General features: G+C 41.8%; 1 protein-coding gene across 2 annotated transcripts in view; it reads left to right on the top strand.

The window, feature by feature from the left end:
* RPRD1B (regulation of nuclear pre-mRNA domain containing 1B) overlaps positions 1-24,067 on the top strand; it is a 46,305-nt gene that overhangs the window by 17,212 nt on the left and 5,026 nt on the right. The window contains exons 4-7 of one of the 2 annotated variants that reach the window (XM_026652812.1): positions 3,223-3,335; positions 4,153-4,227; positions 7,134-7,260; positions 10,370-10,545. In XM_026652812.1, the coding sequence (XP_026508597.1) occupies positions 3,223-3,335; positions 4,153-4,227; positions 7,134-7,260; positions 10,370-10,545 (491 nt within the window). The remainder of the gene's footprint in view (positions 1-3,222; positions 3,336-4,152; positions 4,228-7,133; positions 7,261-10,369; positions 10,546-24,067) is intronic. The other variant, XM_026652813.1, reaches the window with a different exon arrangement.

A 24,067-nucleotide genomic window follows, 5' to 3' on the forward strand; every position in this document is an offset into this window, starting at 1 on the left:
TTCAAGGACTTTTCTCACAACATCCTGCTGAGTTTGGAGATACTCTCTTCTTTAGCTGGGGGCTGTAGAGAAGGTGCCTCCAGAGTTCTGCAGCAGGGAGTTCTATTCCCACTACTCACTCACCCCAAAGAAAAGAGAAGAATGGATGGCATCCAGTTTTAGATCACAGGTGTCTCAGCAAATTCATCTCTCGTCAAGTTTCAGATGATCACCCTTTCCTCTAAAGTTTTATTTTTATTATTATTTTTTTTCCTGGCAGCCCATGAATTGATTTGCAACTCTACTAGCAGGATACTCACTTCTGTGCGTAAATCTATCCTGCTCAAAAGTATGTGTTTCATGGTCAGTGGACTCCACTACCAGTTCAGAGTCCTACTATTCAGCCCTTCAGCAGCTCTAAGGGTGTTTACCAAATGCTTGGCTGTGGGAGCAGTGCAGCCGGGGGGAGAAGTCCTCCATATATATTCCTATCTTGACGATTGGCTGATTTGAGTCCCCTCATTGCTGATCTGCTGCAAAGATGTTTTCACAGTTCTACAGTCGTTTTCCAGACTGGGCCTCAGGGTCAATTCAGACCCGTCTCCTCTCACCCCTACTCATCCATAGAATTTATAGGGGCTGTGCTCCACTTCCACTTGGCAGGATTTTTCCTTCAAAGATTTTTCCATAAAGAATTGCCTCAGGTCATGCATTCAGTCTCATCCAGGAACCACACTGACCGTCTGACTCAATTTTCTGGGTTATATGGTAGTTTATACTTATGTGACTATCATGGTTGTCTCTGGCCTCCTTTGGGGTTGGTTAAGGATGTTTATCCACCAGCCAAACATGGTACGAACTTCCCTCTAAAAGTTCCTCTGTAATGCTGTCATACCTACTTTGGTGGACAGACCCTCAAAACGTCTATCTGGCTACTCTGTTTCATTCACCATCTCCTTCAAAGACTCTGAAAAATGCATCCAATCAAGGCTGGAGTGCACATTTGGACTCTCTCTCCAGATACAGGGCACATGGTCCTGTACAGAGTCTCAATTATACATAAATGTATTCGAGCACATGGCCCTTCAGCTGGCTTGCAAGGTGTTCCTGCTTCTCCTTCAAGGTACTGCTGCTCAAATCCAGATGGATTATATCCTGGCTATGAACTATATAAACAGACAAGGGGGAGAGTGAGATTATCCCCCTTATGTCAGGAAGCAACACATCCGTGGGATTGGTGCATTCTGCATCAGATTAACCTAGTGGCCCCGTGGAAGATCAGCTAAGCAGAAGAGTTCCTTCACTCATAAATGGGAGTTAAAAGACTCTGTTCTAGACAAAATATTCCTAAAGTGGGGAGTTGCTCAATAGACCTGTTTGCTACCAACGTGAACACGAAATGTCCAGTGTTGTGCTGATGAGACATAAGACCAGCATCTATGGCAGATGTATTTCTGGTTCAGTGGGAAAATAACTTGCTTATGCCTTCTTCCCATGCTAATTCTCAGTCCTCAGAAGGACATGTCAGTTCTAGTATTCTGATCGATGTATCAGGTCAATCAGGCCACCTCTTCAACTTCCCAAAACTCCTCCATGTTGTTTATCAGAACCAAGGCCTGATGCTGCACCCATGCATTTGACAGACTACCTGGCCAAATTTCTGTGGACAGAAGCTGCTTAGCAGCTGTATGGGAGGTTTGGATCCATAGCAGAAGGGCCTCTATTAGAAGTACATGCCAAGTTAAGTGGAAACATTTCTCACTGCGGTCCCATTCAGAGACCTCTTCAGCCTGTGGAATCTTCTACTCCATCTATCTTGGACTAATTGTGTTTGAAACACATGATTGCTTAGTTCTAATAGAGTTCATCTGGCTAATATAGCCCTCTATCTGTTGAGGGTTATTCCACCCCCCACCACGAGTGGTATCTGGATTGATTGTGTGTGGTTTTGTTTTTTTTTTTTTTTTTTTTTAAGATGGCCCAATTCATACATTTCCATCAGTGAGGCATAGTTACCTGTCTGGGACTTGAATGTGGTGCTCCTATCTTTGATGTACCCGCCCTTTGAACCCAGGTTGTAATATTTACTATATCCCCTCTCTGTTAAAATGGCATCAGCTTGGCTTAGAGGGTGAGTGATATTTCAGACTTTGATGTCAAGTCCTCCATTAGTTCCTTTTCATAAAGACAGTGACTCAGGCCATATCCAACATTTTTTTGGAAAGTGGTTTTGGATTTTCATATAAACCAATTTACACATTTTCCCTAAACCACATGATTCTTCTGCTGAGGCTAAACTCCACAAGTTAGACATTCTTAGGGCTATTCTCTTTATCTTTCCAGTACAAAGCCATTTCATAAAGCATCCAGGCTCTTTGTGCTTTTGTGATAAGTCTCAAGGGCAGGCTGTTTCTCTTAAAGATCTCTAAATGGGTTACAGACTGCTGTAAGATTTCCTCCTCTATTAAATAAACTACTTCTTCCTTCTCGACTTAGGGCACACTCTGCTAGGCTCAGTCAACATCAATAGCTTGTTTTAGGTGACCCTCCTATTTGAGACTTGTAGGGCAACTATGTGGACTTCGGTACATATGTTTATCTATTACTACTCCATTGTGAAGCTTCTAGCTCAGATTCGCAGTTGGAAAGGCTTTCCTGCTGTCATTATTTAGATAGCACTTCTACTGCCCACCTTGAGGGGTAACTGCTAGTCACTCATCTACAGCGGGATCTGCGTAGACAAATGCTTGAAGAAAGAGGTTACTTAACTTTCAGTAACTGGAATTCGCTGAGATGCTTTTGTCCACACAGATCCTGTGACCTGCTTTGCTTGCCTGGATATTCTGTATTAGTGACGAAATTAAGTGATGGTTGGGGTGCTTTGTCCTTTATAGGGGGCATAAGAGCATACAGGTGAATGCATAGCCCCAAGGGACACTGCTATCCAGAATATTCCCGGCTTGTGCGTACATCTGCTTTTGTTCACATAGATCTCACTACAATCTCCAAGAACTCCAGTTACTGTAAATGATGGTTCTTTTGCCCTTATGCTGCTGATCATTCTGAAAGTGATACATAAATTAGCCTTCTGTAAAGAAAATTAAATTGTAGATTGACCCTCTGTAGAGATCATGAAAGCATCTGGTACAACTTTTGAAAATGTAGATAGTTAAGATTCTGTTGAAGAATGCACATAAGGCATCAGACTTGAATGGCTTATATTGAGACTGTGTGTGTCTGCAGTTACAGAGGAGAAAAAGTCCTTGAAGCGGACATTTCAGCAGATACAAGAGGAAGAAGATGAGGATTACCCTGGGAGCTACTCGCCCCAGGACCCCAGCACTGGGCCATTACTGGTATGTTTGGAGGGCTGAGGATCTGAGAAATTGTGAAAGGTGACCTCTTATAAAGATACAGCCACAAGGTGGAGCCATTAACAAGTAAAATGTAATTAATGGAGAAATACAATTTACGCTTGGAAGCCAATGTGTAACAACAGTTTTATTAAACCACTGGGTTGTCTGTTTTGTGGTGGGCAAGAGGAAGGGATCATAGATGCATTCTGTTGTGAATGCTATTCCAAAAGTTCTCCTTAACAATAAAAACCTGGGTAGGTCTGATTTAATCTAGGCTGAACCAAGGCCCCTGCATTACTGCCGGTGTGTTGTGTTTTTAACTTTGAAACAAAAACAAAAGATATATTGACTCATGAACTCTCAAATCCAGTGCACGAACATTGACTCAAGAAATTTCATTTGGGTTTCAGGTAGAATACAGCCTGACAAAAAGACCAACAGCAAGTTTTGTATACCCTGTAGCTGCAAAAGATCAGCATTAAATGGATTTGTATGGAGTTGGAAACTAAAGTCAGTTGAGAACATTTGAACCTTAGTTTGGGACTGGTTGGAGTGTGGTGTTAATGACCCGGAGATAACAGAAATGAAATAAACAGTATAATCAAAACTCTCCTCTTTAAGGCTACAATTGGCCTTATGTTAAATCTGTGGCTATTTGAAGGAAGGTGAAGAGTTAAACAGTCTGCCAGATGTGTGGTGTAAATACTACAAAATTACATGAGCCGAGGAAATGAGAGCTTTTACTGCAGATAGCTTACAGCTTTTGGCTTGTTTTAACACGCGTTTAATTTGTCACTTATTGGAAATCATTATGTAGCTTACAAGGAAGTATGTATGTCAAGCAGACAGTGAACATCCTTTGGTTCTTCAAGCCAGCATAAACATTGAAAAGGTGTGTGTTCTTAAGAAATTTCTGTATTTTTGTAATGAACGTTTTGAATGTGTACCTAAAAAATTAATTACTGAAACTGGAGGATAAAAATCAGCACTACAAATTTAGCCTAGCTAATGCCAGCAAAATCATCAAATCCTTGAATGCTTTTTAAAATAAAATAAAACTGAACATTTGTGGTTTTCCTGCTTAATGTCTCTCTCCCCTTTTCCCTTTCTTTGGGCTCCTGTTAATACTCCCATCACCCAGATTCTCCTTTTGACTAGGTTAGTAAAAGCAATGTGGGTTTGTTCAGTTGCACTGGTGAATCTTTCTCAGTGGCCATTCCATTTGCTGATTGTTAACATCAGAATGGCCATACTGGGTCAGACCAAAGGTCTATCTAGCCCAGTATCCTGTCTGCCAACCGTGGCCAATGCTGGGTGCCCCAGAGGGAATGAACGGAACAGGTAATCACCAAGTGATCCATCCCCTGTCGTCCATTCCTAGCTTCTGGCAAACAGAGGCTAGGGACACCATCCCTGCCCATCCTGGCTAATAGCCATTGATGGACCTATCCTCCAGGAACTTATCTAGTTCTCTTTTGAACCCTGTTATCATCTTGGCCTTCACAACATCCTCTGGCAAAGAGTTCCACAGGTTGACTGTGTGTGTGAAGAAATGCTTCCTTTTGTTTGTTTTAAACCTGCTGTCTATTAATTTCATTTGGTGACCCCTAGTTCTTGTGTTATGAGGAGGAGTAAATAACACTTCCTTACTTACTTTCTCCACCTCAGTCATGATTTTATAGATCTCTATCATATTCCCCTGAGTTGTCTCTTTTCCAAGCTGAACAGTCCCAGTCTTTATTAATCTCTCCTCATACAGAAGCTGTTCCATATCCCTAATCATTTTTGTTGCTCTTTTCTGAGCCTTTTCCAAGTCCAATATCTCTTTTTTGAGATGGGGCGACCACAGCTGGACGCAGTATTCAAGATGTGGGCATACCATGGATTTATATAGAAGCAATATGATATTTTCTGTTATCTATCCCTTTCTTAATGATTGTCAACATTCTGTTTGCTTTTTTTGACTGCCGCTGCCCATTGAGTGGATGTTTTCAGAGAACTATCCACAATGACTCCAAGATCTTTCTTGAGTGGTAACAGCTAATTTAGACCATCATTTTATATGTATAGTTGGGATTATGTTTTCCAATGTGCATTACTTTACATTTATCAACATTGAATTTCATCTGCCATTTTGTTGCCCAGTCTCCCACTTTTATTGCAAAGAACTAAATAAAACGGGCAGAATGGGATTAATGGAGTACAATATCAGTCAATTATATTGCAATTATATTCCCAAAGAATCAGTTGAGCTAGTGAAGGAATGGCAATGGCTTTAAAGTCTGCTTTAAAAAGGATGATTTTTAGCTGGTGCCAAGTGAGTATGCGGTGCTTAGAATCCTAGAATATCATGGTTGGAAGGAACCACGGGAGGTCATATAGTCCAACCCCCTGCTCAAAGCAGGACCAATTCCCAACTAAATCATCCCAGCCAGGGCTTTGTCAAGCCTGACCTTAAAAATCTCTAAGGAAGGAGATTCCACCACCTCCCTCGGTAACCCATTCCAGTGCTTCACCACACTCCTAGTGAAATAGTGTTTCCTAATATCCAACCTAAACCTCCCCCACTGCAACTTGAGACCATTGCTCCTTGTTCTGTCATCTGTTACCACCAAGAACAGTCCAGATCCATCCTCTTTGGAACCCCCTTTCAGGTAGTTGAAAGCAGCTATTAAATCCCCTCTCATTCTTCTCTTCTGCAGACTAAATAATCCCAGTTTCCCTCAGCCTCTCCTCGTAAGTCATGTTCTCCAGCCCCCAATCATATTTGTTGCCCACCGCTGGACTCTTTCCAATTTTTCCACATCCTTCCTGTAGTGTGGGGCCCAAAACTGGACACAGTACTCCAGATGAGGCCTCACCAGTCCCGAATAGAGGGGAATGATCACGTCCCTCGATCAGGTGCTAATGCTCCTACTTATACAGCCCAAAATGCCATTAGCCTTTTTGGCAACAAGGGCATGCTGTTGGCTCATATCCAGCTTTTCGTCCACTGTAACCCCTAGGTCCTTTTCTGCAGAACTGCTGCCTAGCCACTCGGTCCCTAGTCTGTAGCAGTGCATGGGATTCTTCCATCCTAAGTGCAGGACTCTGCACTTGTCCTTGTTGAGCCTCATCAGGTTTCTTTTGGCCCAATCCTCTAATTTGTCTAGGTCCCTCTGTATCCTATCCCTACCACTCCAGCGTATCTACCACTCCTCCCAGCTTAACGAGGTGTTATTCAGAAAGTCTGGTTTATTTAATCTTTTGGATTTTTAAAATGTGCCCTCTCCACATTATCCCAAGGTACATGTATGCAGTTGAATAAATTTGCATGTAAATTTGCCTCTTGGTCAAGGCAAAATAAAAACAATCCTCACAGGCAAAATATTGAGATGAAAAGAAATAGACCAGATGCAGAAATGAAATGTAAGGAATATTTTTATTTCTCTAATCTGCATAGTATTGTCCTTCATCTTTTCGGCCTTATTTTTAAATGTCCTCTTCTCTTAATTGGGATGAATGTCCACTGCAATGTCCCTGTTAAGATAAGTGTATTGTACTTATGCAAGAGTCCATAGTTTTGGGCTATTTTAGAGTTTAGTGGATACTATGTACAGGTACTTGCTGCAGTACTGAGTGTAAGGAGAAAGTAGGACACTAAAAAGCACTTTAAAAGGTAAGTGATCTCAGCCTGTGGTGCAATGACAATAGCTAGAGAAAATGGCTTAGCAGTAGTCCTGTTTAGAACTTGGCAGTGCTGCAGTTACCTGCTACTCCATTTGAAAACTGTCTGTTTTTTGTCTTTCCATTCTGCAGACTGAGGACTTGATCAAAGCCCTGCAGGACCTGGAAAATGCAGCATCAGGAGATGCCACAGTGCGGCAGAAAATTGCCTCACTGCCACAGGAAGTTCAAGATGTGTCACTGCTGGAGAAAATTACAGGTAAGAAGCTAGAAGATAAATGAAAATGAACGTAGAGGGATTTGACTTTCAAGTAACTATAATGAGTGGGATGGATGCACCTCATGCCCTTTATGCATGCCAGCTTTATAGCTCCCGAACAGTTAGCAGGTATAAATCTTCTGGCATGTGGTTGGAGGCAAGATTTACATCTCTCCTTACATTCCTTGGGCCAAAACCAAAATGTGTTTACAAGGATTTTTATACTTGGAGAGCCTGTATTCACTGTCCTTTCCTCAACCAACTTTTGACAGCTTCATTCTCTAGTTCTGAAAAGAAACTAGAGCCAGAATTTTCAAACTCAGGTGCTGAAAGTTAAGCATTAAATATATATTTATGTATATTAAGTGGCCTGATTTCTCTTCTCCTCCCCCGCCCCCCCAGAGCTGAGTACCTGCAGTTCCTTTTGTCTGCAATAGGAAGTGGGTGCTCAGATGTGCTGACCAATTATATTTGGGTGCATATAAATTTATGCATCCATGTTTGAAAAATGTTTGTTTAAGAACCTGGGAGCACATGCAAATAAGAGTCAAAATCAATTCTGTTTTTGCAAGTATTCCTAACTTTTTTAATTTTAGAATTCTATTAGGGCTACCACTTATTCAACTCTTTGTAGTGTGTGCTGCTCATGTCCAGCTGTGAGAAGGACAAGTGCGTATTTATGTGCAAGCTTGTGTTCTGTGTGTTGATAAATATTCACAGGCATAAGATCCATCATACAGTGCACATCTTGCATAAATGCTAGGGCCCCATGATGTGACAGAAGACGTTCTGTTAATGTAAGCTAATATTCTGGTATAATTAACAGCGCATAAAAGATCCACAAAAACAACTTCTAAGGGAGTGTTAGCACAATTGCAACAGTGGCACAGCTCTGGCGCTGCAGCTGTACCAGTATGTCTCTGTAGTGTAGACTCTTGCTTCAGCAACGGAAGAGGTTTTCCCCATCAGTGTAGTTAATCCTCCTCTCCAGGGGGCAGTAGTGTAGTTGATAGAAAAAAATCTTCTCTCAACCTAGCTGCATCTACACTGGGGGTTAGGTCAACCTAACTGTGGCATTCAGGGTATGAATTATTTCGCAGCCCTGAGTGATGTAGCTAGGTTGAGCTAGTTTTTAAGTATAGATCAGACCTCACTGTTAGATCTGCAAGACTAAAAATGACCAACTGGTTCTGTTTTTAAATCTTCTTCCGTTTTCAGGTTGTTAGAGTCCTAGCAATTTTTGAGTGCCCCTTAAATCTCTTGATTACAACTCATTTTCTTATAAACCCTGGATAACTCTTGTGAATAAAATGTTACTGTGCATGCTTAATGACTTCTTTGTTTCGGTCTTCACCGAGAAGTCTGAAGGAATGTCTAACCTAGTGAATGCTAATGGGAAGGGGGTAGGTTTAGCAGATAAAATAAAAAAAGAACAAGTTAAAAATCACTTAGAAAAGTTAGATGCCTGCAAGTCACCAGGGCCTGATGAAATGCATCCTAGAATACTCAAGGAGCTACTAGAGGAGGTATCTGAGCCTCTAGCTATTATCTTTGGAAAATCATGGGAGACGGGAGAGATTCCAGAAGACTGGAAAAGGGCAAATATAGTGCCCATCTATAAAAAGGGAAATAAAAACAACCCAGGAAACTACAGACCAGTTAGTTTAACTTCTGTGCCAGGGAAGATAATGGAGCAAGTAATTAAGGAAATCATCTGCAAACACTTGGAAGGTGGTAAGGTGATAGGGAACAGCCAGCATGGATTTGTAAAGAACAAATCATGTCAAACCAATCTGATAGCTTTCTTCGATAGGATAACGAGTCTTGTGGATAAGGGAGAAGCTGTGGATGTGGTATACCTAGACTTTAGTAAGGCATTTGATACGGTCTCGCATGATATTCTTATCGACAAACTAGGCAAATACAATTTAGATGGGGCTACTATAAGGTGGGTGCATAACTGGCTGGATAACCGTACTCAGAGAGTTGTTATTAATGGTTCCCAATCCTGCTGGAAAGGCATAACGAGTGGGGTTCCGCAGGGGTCTGTTTTGGGACCGGCTCTGTTCAATATCTTCATTAACGACTTAGATATTGGTATAGAAAGTACGATTATTAAGTTTGCGGATGATACCAAACTGGGAGGGATTGCAACTGCTTTGGAGGACAGGGTCATAATTCAAAATGATCTGGACAAATTGGAGAAATGGTCTGAGTTAAACAGGATGAAGTTTAACAAAGACAAATGCAAAGTGCTCCACTTAGGAAGAAAAAATCAGTTTCACACATACAGAATGGGAAGAGACTGTCTAGGAAGGAGTACGGCAGAAAGGGATCTAGGGGTTATAGTGGACCACAAGCTAAATATGAGTCAACAGTGTGATGCTGTTGCAAAAAAAGCAAACGTGATTCTGGGATGTATTAACAGGTGTGTTGTGAGCAAGACACGAGAAGTCATTCTTCCGCTCTACTCTGCTCTGGTTAGGCCTCAGCTGGAGTATTGTGTCCAGTTCTGGGCACCGCATTTCAAGAAAGATGTGGAGAAATTGGAAAGGGTCCAGAGAAGAGCAACAAGAATGATTAAAGGTCTTGAGAACATGACCTATGAAGCAAGGCTGAAAGAATTGGGTTTGTTTAGTTTGGAAAAGAGAAGACTGAGAGGGGACATGATAGCAGTTTTCAGGTATCTAAAAGGGTGTCATAAGGAGGAGGGAGAAAACTTGTTCACCTTAGCCTCTGAGGATAGAACAAGAAGCAATGGGCTTAAACTGCAGCAAGGGAGGTCTAGGTTGGACATTAGGAAAAAGTTCCTAACTGTCAGGGTGTTTAAACACTGGAATAAATTGCCTAGGGAGGTTGTGGAATCTCCATCTCTGGAGATATTTAAGAGTAGGTTAGATAAATGTCTATCAGGGATGGTCTAGACAGTATTTGGTCCTGCCATGCGGGCAGGGGACTGGACTCGATGACCTCTCGAGGTCCCTTCCAGTCCTAGAATCTATGAATCTATGAATCTATGTGGTTGTTGGATTAGAGCCTTTTTTTTTTCAAAGCATAAAAAGTTTTTAACTGAGTCCATGTACATTTTTTTTACCACCTTTGCATGTAGACAAAGAGGCAGCAGAACGTCTTTCGAAAACGGTGGATGAAGCATGTTTGTTACTAGCGGAGTATAATGGGCGGCTGGCAGCAGAGTTGGAAGACCGACGCCAGCTGGCACGCATGCTGATTGAGTACACCCAGAACCAGAAGGATGTATTGACCGAGAAAGAGAAAAAGTTAGAAGTGAGTACTGCTCAGAACAATGCTGAAACCTTATCCTCCTACCAAACACACATACTTGCCTTCAAACTTAAACATTTTTTTCTTTTAAATGAGAATGATGTGAGGTAATGTAGCAATTTAGTTCTCCCTGGAGCACTTTGCTGTTGGAAGAAAACAGGCCTGAGGATTTTTTTTTTTCCTGTAAATAAATAAATTTAAAAACTGAACTGCTGAACTCAGATGTCCAGCACAACAGTAGATGGAGAAGGAAGCTCTAGAACTTAAAACAATCTCTCTCAAAAAATAGATTTATCATCCAACATTTTTGATGTTTAGTCCTGGTTCATTTCAGGGTTTGCTCTTGAATGAAATCCCTATCTCAAGAAGAAATCAAGTGTCCATGTTACCCCTTCCTGCAAGTAACTGATGCTTTTTGTATATTTTGTATATAGTTGGTTGCTGCTTGTCTGTCTGGCTTGAAGGTCGTGTTTGCTGAGAACACTTGTCAAATGCGTTTTTTAGTACTGCCAACCCCGCTTAACCAAAAACTGGTGGTGCTCTTAACTGCCTTTACGTGCAGTGCTTATATGAAGGAACAGGTAGTGGTGATGTAGAAAGATGACAACTCAGACTTCATGCTGTAGCCAGCTTGAACTTGGAGGGCAAGAAACTGCTGTAAAAATAAGACTGTTCTGACTGGAACTCAATAATGACCAGAAGCCCTAGAGCGAGTACATGGGGAACAGCAGACGGTCATTTATCTGAAATGTTCTTCTTTCACTGAGGAAGTGTTTTAAGCACCATGTCGTGGGACTAATATGGCAGTTTAATTAATGATTCTGGTTGTATGTCACTCTGCCATCTGTTGAACTGCCCCTGGGCGACACATTATGGGCTTCCTCTACACTGTCAGATGCTGATTATTATGAGCAGCTGCTGTAGGGTGGGACAAGAGTTACAGAGGACATAGTCATCTAGAAGGAGACTGGATTGCAGAGCAGTTCAACCCTTTGTGTGCCCTCTTTCCATCACAACTTGTCTTCTCTCCTGGAACGCTAGGCAGTACTATTTAACTTGTACTCCGTTTTGGCCATAGGTTTTCATCCTATGTCTATACATAGTAACTTGAGTATCGTGTACATTATCCATCCAGAGTTAAAATCAGCCAGAAGATTTAGGACTGTTGCATTCAAAAATCTAAAGATTGTTAGGCTTTAACTATCTAGCTAGCAAATTTATTTGATCTCCAGAAGCTGATTTGAGAATTGAGTTTATTGTGGTTTTCCCATAGTTGATTCATTATAAAGCACTTGAGTTATCAAGAGTACAAAAGAAGCCATAAAAACTGCTTTCTGGCATCAGTTACTTTATTTACTGAAAATGCCAATAGAAACCTTGGGTCAGATCCATCTTTCACTGAAGTCAGTGATAAAACTCCAGTTCATTTCTGCAGGAAGGGGATTGTGAGCCCCTCATACGTCTCTTAACTGCTTTAATGGCACCTACGATAAAAAGCAGAATGCTTCAGCATGCATTTTTAAAATCCTAGATTTGAATCAGCTTGAGGTATCGTAAAACTAATTTGGAAACTTGTGCTATAGCAACTCTAATCTAAAGTTTATTATAAACTAAGTTATAAATGCTGTGGGTTTTGTTTTGTTTTGAAATGACACTTCTGGTAAGTTCTCTTATGTGAAAGTTAGCAAACTGCTATAGGCCAAAATAATGAAAATTCAGGCACTGATCCTTCAAACAGTTAAGCAGATACGTAATTTAATTCACATAAATAGTCCCATTGACTTCAGTGGGACTAGTCATATGCTTGACTTTAGCATGTTCAAAAGTGTTTGACGCATTAAGGACTAAACCTGTATTTTATTAAAAATGTCTCTTAATGGCATGAAATCTTTGTCAGTTCAGAACACAGTTGCCTCATTAACAATGAAAAACTAGACGTCCAGCATACTCTCTCAGTATACCCTCAGGCCAAAACTTTAAAAAACCCTAGGAGTCTTAAATTAAAGCAGTTAAGTGACACAGAAGCACAAGTCATGTTGAGGTTGTACTGCAAACCCTTTGGGGTATAGTCAACAAGCATTTCGGCTTTCCTGACTTGTGGAAGTTTAATATGTCGGAGAATTTTGTTGGTTGCAAATGTGTAGCCCAGGCTATTTGCTTATCAGTTTTGTTTGAGTTTCTGGTGTTCTCACAGTAACAATGTTAATGACTCTGGGTTTACCTCGTTCAGCATAGATGGGCGTTTTTAAGTGTGTAATCTCTTAACAGAAAAAAATTGAAATTCTTACAGGATACTAAAGAAACAAGTACAAAACATCCACTCTAGCAATTTGTCTATAAAATAAGAAGAAAGTAAAGAACTAGCAACATGTAAATACTCAGATTTAAATTAAAAAACCCTGTTCCTAATACTTCTCCATGACATGTTGTGCTCCGTCATGACCTTTTTCCAAACCTCTGGAATTGCTAGCTGTATGTGTTTACAAAAACAAACCTTGCTTTCAGCTGAGATGCGTTTTTAAAAGCAAAATTCTGTTTCAGGGTGGACTGTTTACTTCATCAGCTTTTCTGTTGGAAGTGACTGAGAGGAGAGAAAGTAGGCTCCTTGTTGGTCATATGAACCAGGATTTTATTCTGTCGAGTCATGAGAAGTGCCAGTATCTCTGTCTGATCAAAAATTGTAAATCCATTGTGGATCGTCCAGGTACTGGGGTTGCACACACAAGTAACTTTTTCTTTGAGATAGTAATAAAAATAGCTAAGTCCTGTGTCTGGGAAGGGAACTTTGGCTGTCTAAACACTGGAGTTCTTATTTAATTTAAATAGTCCAATACTACTGCCTTTCATCAACCATGGCAAATTCTACAAACAAACGTTATTTACATTGAATGGGAGTATTTACTCATCGTAGGCTATTACTCAAGAGATTTTGAAATAAGTCCAGGGTGCCAAAAGCTCATACTGTCCTCAGTCACATAAAATCCTTTCAAGACATGATATATTAGAAAAGATGAGGTTGGACATGTGGGCTACAATTCATGAGTGAGCAGTGGCAAAGATTTGCATGAGTGAATTCAAAGGCTGCTATAGTACTAAGAAACCCACAAACTGATGGTTTGAGGGGGAAGCTAGTACTGGGTGTTGAGTCTGAGAGAAGACATCTAGGGGAAAAGAATGTAGGCCCCACATGCTGTGGAACTGTGTCTTAAACAGTAATTCTGAAAAGGAATTGGGGGTCATGGTTGGATAACCAGCTGCACAGTCGCTCCCAGTGCAGTGCTTCGGTGAAGAGAGTTAGTGAGGTCCTTGGAGGTGTAAATGGGAATATCAAATAGGAGTAGGGAGGTGGTGGTATTTCTGTCTTCAGCATTGGTGAGGCCATTAATAGAACACTGTGTCCAGTTCCGTTGTCAGGGCTTCCAAAAGGATGTTGAAAAATTGGAAATGGTTCATAGAGCTACAAAAAAGATTCATGGTCTGAAAAACCTGCCAACAGAAATTGGTCCAATAAAAGCTTATTACCTCACCCACTTCGCCTTACAGTGAGTTTCTTAAATCTGTGTAGTTTACCAAAGAATAAAACGTGACTTGATCAGTCTATATGTACGTGGGGAGAAGATTTCTGATAGTAGAAGACTCTTTAATTTAGGAAAGGTTTAACAAGATCCATTGGCTAGAAGCTGAAGCTATACCAATGCGGACTGGAAATTAAGCTCAAATATTTGAGGGTACCACTGGAACACTTTATCAAGGGATGGGGTGAGTTCGCCATCACCTGGAGTTTTGGATTCCTTTCTGAAAAGATATGCTCTAGCTCAACCAGAACTTGTGGGCTTGATGCAGGAGTTACAGGGTGAAATTCTATGGTCTGTTTTATGCAGGAGGTCAGGTTACAGTATTGTAATGGTCCCTTCAGGCACTAAAATCTATTACATAAAGTAATGGACACAAGAATCAGTATTTCAATACCTTAGCATGTATAAACATTCTTATTGGAGGCGATGGCTTCCTATTGCTGATGAATAGATGACTCAAATCTAAGTTTCTTATCTTTTGGTACTGATATTTTTTGGATCACCTAAGATCCCACTGAAATGCTGATCAAATAAAAGCATATTGAGAATAAAAACTGTTCCAGAACCTGCAAAGTTAAATGTATGTGTTAGCTACTGTGAAGCCAAGTGCACGCTGTGCCTGTTGAAATAAATGACAATAGCTATCTAAGAAAAAACAGCAAATCAGTTATACCGTATAAAACTGAGAACTATAGGGAAGATATTCAATGGAGGAGACGGCCTCCATGTTCAAGTTGCCAGATGATTGTAAAATGAAGGTAGCCGAATAGATGGAACCACATAAGTGAAAGTACTACCAGAACATCTCCGATCCTATGGAAGAATGGATACCTAAAGTATATGTGATATCTGCAGTAGATCAGGACTAGATGGAACAAAACAGCAGAATGACTCTTCTGCAAGAAGTGTCAGTCTAACTTGGGGGAGTGGGAAATTGTGTTCACGGCTGTAGCTTTGGTTTATAAAGTCAATACTATGGACTGTTCCCTCTTTTCTTTCCTTCTCATTTGTCATCTCCGTATGCTTTTTTGTATGCTCTTTGGGACAGGGTATGTTGCTTATTCTATCCAGGCCTCTGTATATTCCATGATTCTGCAATCAAGAAATTTTCCGCAGAATTCACCTGTTGCTGAACATTGAGATCCATTATCTCTGCTTTCAATTAAAAGTTTTGTGACCTTACAGTTGCAAAGATAACTTTTGACAATGTGACCTGAGTGTAAACCAATGGCTGTCTGAGTCTGCCAAGAGCCTCAAAGAATAGTTCAGAGGTGTGAACTGCCCCCGTCATCTCACTTAACGTTCCATGGACTCCGTGATTGTGTGGCCGTGAAATTTGTCATTTTCCCAAGCTACTCATGCCCTGCATGAACTTGCCTATAGCTGCCGCTTTCTCCACAATGGGGAATTATTTGGGTTACAGTGCATGCTCTCTTCACCGTTCTGTAGAGAAGAACTGGATTCCTGTTTGCATCCAAGAAGCGTATAGGCACAGATAGCTAGGCTGCCTAGTGAATAGAGCACTAGGTGAGTCCGAGGGAACCACTGAAGCAGGCTACAAGTTCTCTCTGGCACACGCTGAGTGAAGTAAGAAGTCTCTGAGCTGGACCACCAAGATAATCTAGTACACCTCTACCCCGATATAATGCTGTCCTTACTGCGTTATAGGTGAAACCGCGTTATATCGAACTTGCTTTGATCCGCTGGAGTGTGGAAGCACTGCTTTACCGCGTTGTATCCGAATTCATGTTAGAGGTGTAATTGCTGCTATAGAACTAGGCTGTCTGGAGAATGCAGTGAAGAAATCAATCACTGACTAACTGTATATCAGTGAGTATTTCCAACTGTGAGCTATTGTCGGTGGTGGGGAATACAACGAAGTAATGTTTGCAGCGGAATATGGTCCTGGTGTGCCATAGAGCATACGTGAGCCATGACTATGTGCTGCTTATACCGTGTGCAGCACAATGGGACCCTGGCCTGATTGGCACTTCTAGGCACTCCCGCAATATAAATGTTAAGTGAAATAGTAATATTAAAAAACCAAATTATCTAGAGATCATGAAATTGTTTCCATGTAATGTTGCTGTACTTTTCAGAGAGATGCATGCATTGCTACACTTCCTCCTAGCGATGAAAATCAATAAAATATTTGAACAAAGGTGAATGTGTGACTGGAAGTGTGCTTGTGTTGTGAACTTTATGCAGTGGAGGAGGTGTGGTTAGCATGCGGGGGGGAACTCTGCACATAACACAGTGCCCCATTTCTGCTAGAAGTCAAATGAAATAATGTTCTGGGCCAATAGTACTGTGTGGGCTTAGATTCCATATGGCATTGATATCTATCTCTGCATGGAGGGGGGGATAGCTCAGTGGTTTGAGCATTGGCCTGCTAAACCCAGGGTTGTGAGTTCAATCCTTGAGGGGGCCACTTAGGGAACTGGGGTAAAAATCTGTCTTGGGATGGGTCCTGCTTTGAGCAGGGGATTGGACTAGATGACCTCCTGAGGTCCCTTCCAACCCTGATCTTCTATGGAGCAGGGACTGCCACAGGATGTAGGAATGATACGTTCCGGGCTGTAAATGGTGCTATGTGCTACACTGGACAGCTTCTTAACCTGGCACCCTAGTAAAAGAAGAGTTTGTGGAGCATGAAATGCTGCCCAAAGCAGCAGCAACATGTTTAGTAAACTGAAGTGAATGATGCTGTGAGGGAAAGAAGAAGCTGTATCTCCTTATTTAAAGAGTGGGAGAGGGGGGAAAAACCAATCTGCCAGCAAACCTGATAGATACCAAATATAAGCTTTAGCTCTGAAAGGAGCAATGATTACCCTTCCGGTTCTGAATGGTGCGCTGTTTATTTGAGAGAAACTTGTCTGCAAAGTCAAGTTTGTTGCTCTCTTGCTGCTGTGAAATGAGGCTTGGTCTACACTTACCCCCCCCAAGTCGAAGTAAGGTACGCAAATTCAGCTACGTGAATAACGTAGCTGAATTCGACATACCTTACTTCGAACTTACCGCGGTTCAGACGCGGTCCACACACGGCAGGCAGGCTCCCCATCAACTCCGCGGTACTCCTCTCGTTGAGCTGGAGTACCGCAGTCGACGGCGAGCACTTCCTGGTTCGATTTATCGCGTCCAGACCAGACGCAATAAATCGAACCAGGAAGTTCGATTTCCAGCCGCCAAACTAGCGGCTAAGTATAGACCAGCCCTGAGAGAGGGAAATTGGTTCCTTGGTTCTGTCTGCTCTCCCCAGGTTAGACTGCAGAGAATATCTATTCAGAGATGCTTGTTCTGTTCAGAAAACAGTGGGAAGTGAGAGAACCCACTTGAGACACAGCTTTGCTTCGTGTATTTTTTGGGGGGAGTGGTTGTTTTTTTTTTTTTAAAATATATATAAATATTAAGACGAATTCTCCTGTTGCACTGAAGGGCACAGAATCTGACAGATGGAAGCTGGTTCCCTCTCTGCTATATTAGCTACCTTTCTGCAGGGGGGAAATTGCATGGCCTTTTTAAAGAAATCCTCAAAATAACCTATCATCTATTCAAATGTTAACTTGGGGTCAGACCTCACCCACAACGTATCTGAGAGTGCGCTGTTCCTTACTTCTTTTTACTGGGTCTGCAAGCCCCCTCTGCTCCATGGGATTTTTGGAGCCTTGAGATCAGAAGTAGGACCCCGAGGTGGAGAAGGTCACCTCTAAACTCTTTGGTTTGTAGCCACTCCAGAGGAGCTGCTTTTCAAGGGAGAAAACTTTTAGGGCTTGATTCAAAGCCCCCTGAAGTTAATGGGAGTCTTTCAAGTTACTCTGTTGGTCTCTGGATCAGGCCCTAAGTGTATCTAACTTATCACCTGCTTCTCAGCTGAGTTTGGATGAAAATTAAATATAAATGATGCACACTAAATATTTAGTTTCTTGTTCTTTTCCTGCTTGATTTGTACACATGCGTGCGGGCCTCCTTTATTGGGACCAAGTAACTTTTTGATTACCGGGGTTGAGATGTTTCCTTATTAGGTTAACTTGTCCCTTTTGTGTGCAGCCAGGCTCTCTCGCAGTCTGCTGTATAGTAAGCCGGGTGTTATAACTTATGTGGGGAACTCTTCCCCCTCCCTTGTTTAACTGTTCGTAATTTTATTTGGCTTGCTGATATGCTCACACTTGAACAATGTGTGGGGAAAATGACTTGTTTATAAAACAATAGGGGTGCTGTACAGAATGGGAGTGAATACAATTTTAAAAACTACAGACAGGACAACTGAGAGGATGTGGGGGTAGGTGGGATTGGGGGGCAGAGGAAATGGAAGGCAGTGATAATCCCAAACACCTCAACATTGGAAAATCTTCAGCTGTTTTAAAAGCAGGGAATAGTTAAATGGCTGGATTTCAAAGGGGAATGAATGCTGTATCCAAAGGGATGAGCCTCAGCTGGTTAAGTGGCAGTGAAGTTATCCTGAAAGAGGTTGATGTTGAGCACAGAATAGCCAGGATTAAGCTCTAGGAGGTGTTCTTTGTAATACAAATAGTAATAAGAGTATATGCTAAAAACGTTGAGTCCAGCTAGTTACCCATCTAGCAGCTGTACCTATTAATAGTCCACACTAATGAATAATAAGAGGCTGCTAGCGGAAAATCTTATGGTCATATACTTCAATGTATTTTGTCTTTTTGAAAAGCTGTAGAAACATTAAGGGAGGGTTTAGCTAATAAACTGTTGAAATAGCTATTGATCAGTTGCAGTAACTGTTTTTCAACAAAACTTCATACTGGCTTTTTTCTATAGGAACAGTGTCTCCGCGACTGTCACATTGTGACTTACATTTTAATGAGTCCGCTTTCTAAAAGCTTGTTAAACACAAACTTGGGTGGCAAGCTAGAATAGCCAAGGAATGATTGATTGGAGTACTTTGTAAATACTGCACATTTTGGGTATCCCTGATGCATATTTACATAATTTTAATCAGCCTGTTAAAATGGAAACATAACAAGCTTATGCCAAACGATTTAAACTCTGAATATTAGGCTATTTATACAACTTTCACGGTTTTCAAATAATTACTCTTAAGCCAATGGTGCATGTTTTAAAAATTCGGAGTGAGGCCTTCTACCTTCCTTTATACAGTATTAAAAATGACATTTTTAATGTAAATTTCCAAGGATCTGATTTAACTAACAAAATAGATGATATTCACAGCTCAGACTGCAACTGTCTTCAGCTCATTCTTGCACTGTAGCACACATAATGTAGATAAAAATTACCCACTGTTCTGATTTCCTGCACACGAAAGCCTAGTTAAGTTACTCACAACAGGGCAACTTAAAAAGGGTCTTTCAAAGGTTTATTTTAAGAGAGAGAATTAATCCTGGTGTGGGTTAGTGGGAGCTGTGATGTTGCAGAACATTGAATTCTGGGCTGTCTGGTGTGACTTTGGAGGAGCTAAACAAACTGGTGGTGGGAGAGGGGAATGTTAGAACCTTTTATTTCAGGCATTCAACACAAACTGAAGGGTCAGAGCCATTTAAACCTACAGATCCCTTTTTAATGCTGAAACTTCCACCTTATCTTCCATCACTGTGCATAATATATGTCCTTTAATCAACAATGTCAACCAAAGGGTGTTTGTACATATGACCTGCTACAACAGAGGTGCTTGAAATGAGTATCTGGGGAGATTTAGCTCCTTCTCCAATTCACCTACTAAATTACGTTAAAGCTAAAATAAACACATGCTTTGTAGTGTAAGCATAAGAACGGCCATACTGGGTCAGACCAAAGGTCCATCTAGCCCAGTATCCTGTCTTCTGACAGTGGCCAATGCCAGGTGCCCCAGAGGGAATGAACAGAAGAGGTAATCATCAAGTGATCTATCCCCTGTCGCTCATTCCCAGCTTCTGGCAAACAGAGGCTAGGGGCACCATCCCTGTCCATCCTGGCTAATAGCCATTGATGGACCTATCCTCCATGAATGTATCTAATTCTCTTTTGAACCCTGTTATCGTCTTGGCCTTCACAATGTCCTCTGGCAAAGAGTTCCACAGGTTGACTGTGTGTTGTGTGAACATATACTTCCTTTTGTTTGTTTTAAATCTGCTGCCTATTAATTTCATTTGGTGGTCCCTAGTTCTTGTGTTATGAGAAGGAGTAAATAACACTTCCTTATTTACTTTCTCCACATTAGTCATGATTTTATAGACCCCTATATCCCCCCCCCCCCCTTAGTCATCTCTTTTCCAAGTTGAAAATTCCCAGTCTTATTAATCTCTCATATGGCAGCCGTTCCATACCACTACCCTTTTCTGAACCTTTTCCAATTCTAATATCTCTTTTTTTGAGATGGGGCGACCACATCTGCACACAGTCTTCAAGATGTGGTTGTACCATGGATTTCTATAGAGGCAGTGATCTTTTCTGTCTTACTATCTTTCCCTTAATGATTGTCAACATTCTGTTCGCTTTTTTGACTGCCGCTGCACATTGAGTGGATGTTTTCGGAGAACTATCCACAATGACTTCAAGATCTTTCTTTAGTGGTAACAGCTAAGCAACTGTTGTAATTGCATACAGGGATCTTGTATAACTATAAATTGGGTCAGAAGTTGCCAGTGTAATCTCTCTACTAAAATGAAGTTCAAGCTATGAAAGTTTGCCATTTCCTATGCTATAGCCCAATCGAGTGAGTTAAGCTCAGGAATAGCCTTCACTCTATTTCCTGTCTTGTCAGTTTAGTGGTCAAACATTTTTCTCGTCAGTGGGTATTTTCCTGTCAGATCACACTGTTTAATGGTGTTAAATTTTGATTCTGGAGTTGTTTTTTGCCACAGAGGAGTTAGAATTTTCACTTTTATTCTGAAAGTGAACATAGATTAGGAAAGGCACTCACGATGCACAGTGCCAGTTTTTTCCAACCTCATCCTCAAAGCCGAGCTACAGCAAATATTGAGTCAGTTCTCATTACTTTGACCATAAAAGGCAAATAACATCCAAATGCTGTCAGTCTTAATGAATCCCTCCTATGCACCATGGCAGTCAGCTGTGTGCACAGAGTTCAGACCGGGACCACAGAAAGCAGCAGTTTCTTTTAGGCACATTTCAAGATTTGTGGGGGTTTGGGGATAGAAGGACTTTAGGGAGGAACCTTCAGGCTGTATTTTCACAGCATGCTTCAGCAGGGGGTCTAATTTAAGACTATCCTATTCTTCATAAAAGCTTTTCCCAGAGTTCTCCACAGCGGGTTGCCTGTGCGGTTGAATTTGGAATAGCTAACACCGCTATTCTTCGGAAGGTTTGTGTGCCACTACTTATGCCCATCTCTGAATGGAGAAAACAGTTTCTCTTCTGCACGTTGAGGTCTCTGAATCTCTGATGTCTCTCCAAATGGAACATTCTCCTTTTTGTTTATCTAACTTTTTTTCAAGCACAGTTTGGACATTTATTTGAAGTTAAAAACAGTGACTAATAGATTTTATTTTTAAGGCTTGTCAATGACCCAGTATTGCCAAGGACCGGGTTCAGAGGTCTGTCAATATACACACAGTGTGCCCGGCAGTCCACGCCTAATGTGACTTGGGGTGACGTTCTCCTACGTGATGTCCGGTTTGAAGTAGGACTGAGCACTCCAGCCACCGACTGAAGCAGGCAATGTAGGCTCCTGAAGCTGGCCACAGAGAACCTTAAAAGGACAGGAGATCTTAACTGTAATATTGCGCTTAGGGGTAGACATTAAGGGTATGTTTACACTGCAGCTGGGAGCATGTCTCATGCTAGCTCTTCTCAAGGCAGTGTGCTAAAAACAGCAGTGTGGGTGTTGCAGAGCAAGCCTGTGCGACTCCCTCTGTCTGAACGTGGGTGGCTAGCCAGAGCCGCTGCCCTTGCTGCAGCGGTCACCCTGCTATTTATAGTGTACTGGCTCAAGCAGAGCTAGCATCTCTCTGTGCTCGGAGGCATGTTCCCACCTGCAATGGAGACCTATGCTAAGGGCTCTTTTAACTAGGGTTAAAGGGTTCACCCTGCCCTGACTGAGCACCATCCTTGCCTTGAAGGATTAATCAGTGAAGTATTTACATACTCTCTTGAGGCCATAGCTTCTGGCCTGGTATGGGCTGTTCTTTTGTTGTGCCTGTCAGTTGCTTCAACTTCAACTCTGCCAGCTGTTCCTGCTCCAACAGTGGTTTCCAATCTTTCTTCTCCCTTGTTGCCATTTTCTGCATCAGCACACTGTCTCCTTGGCACCAGAGCAGACCGTGGCTGTTAAGTAGAAAGTAGGTAATACAGTGTCTGTAGTGCAATCAGCAACCAAATTGTGTGGTAGCTCTTTAACTGGAGGGATTTGATCCATGGCACAATGTTCTGCCTGGCATCCTGAAGCACCTTCTTTTGCTTTCAATCCTCTAGCAAAGCTTTCGGCTACCTGGGTCTCTTTCTCAGCCTGCTGTGGCACAGCGTCTTTCTCATGGCTGTGATCTGTTTCTGAGCCCTCTTTGTAAGCTCTCTAGGGTAGGACCAGTTGTTTTATGTCTGTCCAGTGCCCCACACAGTGGGGTTCTGCTCCATGGCTAGGGCTCCGAGGTGCAATAATATTGGTTTGGGGTAGATCACACTCCCTTTAGCCCCCAGACAAAGAATGTTCTAAGGATTGTACAGATGTGGTGGTTGGGGTGACCTGAATTATTTTGCCATTGATACGTCTTCAAAATCCAGTTACTTTTCAGATAGGAACCCTTGCCCCAGGGACTGGGTGTTGGAGGGATATCTCAAAATAGTGCACACCTACAAATAAGGATAAACTGAAGAATAATGTTCCCCATCGTGTAGTTAAATGTTTGAAGCTGTGCACCATGTATTGGGGAACAAATAGCCATGTCAGCCCTTAGAAGAAACTCTATCTCAATGTGCATACTTGTCTGCAGCACCAACATTTGGGACAGATGCACATACTTCCACATTAATAGCATTTTGCAAACATTTTTGTGGGTTTGTTCTCATAAGACTTGACTGAGTGAGGCATTCCAAAGATTTACAGGCCTGAGAATCTTTCTGGGATGGGAGGAATGAGATTGTTTTGGTTTTCAGTTAATTGGAATAAAAGGTTTTTTATTTCTTTCATTAATATTAAGGCATGCTCTTCCTGTTCCCTCCCGCTTGGTCCTGCATCTGAAAGATCGGGGAGGGGCTCTGCTTTTCCCAACTGGGCAGAAACAGTTTGCAAGCTTGGATTTAGTTCTATCTTGCATGCACACCTCTTCATTTCTTAAGAGTAGTTAACTTCATCCCTTGGTCCTTACATGGAATTTGCCACCCCTTTGGATAATCATACCGTTTGGAGTAAACATGCAGTAAGCCGTGGCATTTCTTTTGGGATTGTAATTGCTGAGACTTAATGGGGAGAGGGGAGGAGCACTGCTTTGGTTGCCCTACAATCTCCCTTTCTTCTGTGTTGGTTCCCATATTCTACCAGAGAAATGCAATACCCTCTAGAACCATGAATATATTGATAAATCTATCCTTCGAGAGCTTTATTGCCTCGATTTCAATTTTTGTTCCCATCTCTTGTTTTTTTTTTCATGCCTTTAACTTCATACCATGTTCTCATTTTTCTCTTCCACTGTTGTTACGCATTCAGTGTCCATCCGTCCCCCCACTCTCTTGCCTCATTTTCCCCATATGAAGTCTCTTCCCCACATTGTCCACTTCCCCCCCCTCCTTCCTTCCCAATCTCTCTGCTCTTTCTAACAGCCTTGGCATGCAGTAGCTGCTCACATACTGGCCTAGTTCAGGGCACTAGTTCAGTACAGGGTCTTCAGTGGATCAATTTCTCAGCTTCCTTGGCTGCTTATGATCCCATGTGGACTCCTAGGCCATGGTTCTAAAGTCCTTCAGCACCCTTCCCACTTGGCACTCTTGCAGGGTCTCTTGTCTTCCCTGTGAACTGCTCTTGTTTTCACATG

The sequence above is a fragment of the Terrapene carolina genome, unplaced genomic scaffold (genome assembly GCF_002925995.2).
Source record: "Terrapene carolina triunguis isolate 2854851 unplaced genomic scaffold, T_m_triunguis-2.0 Scaffold130, whole genome shotgun sequence".
NCBI lineage: Eukaryota > Metazoa > Chordata > Testudines > Emydidae > Terrapene > Terrapene triunguis.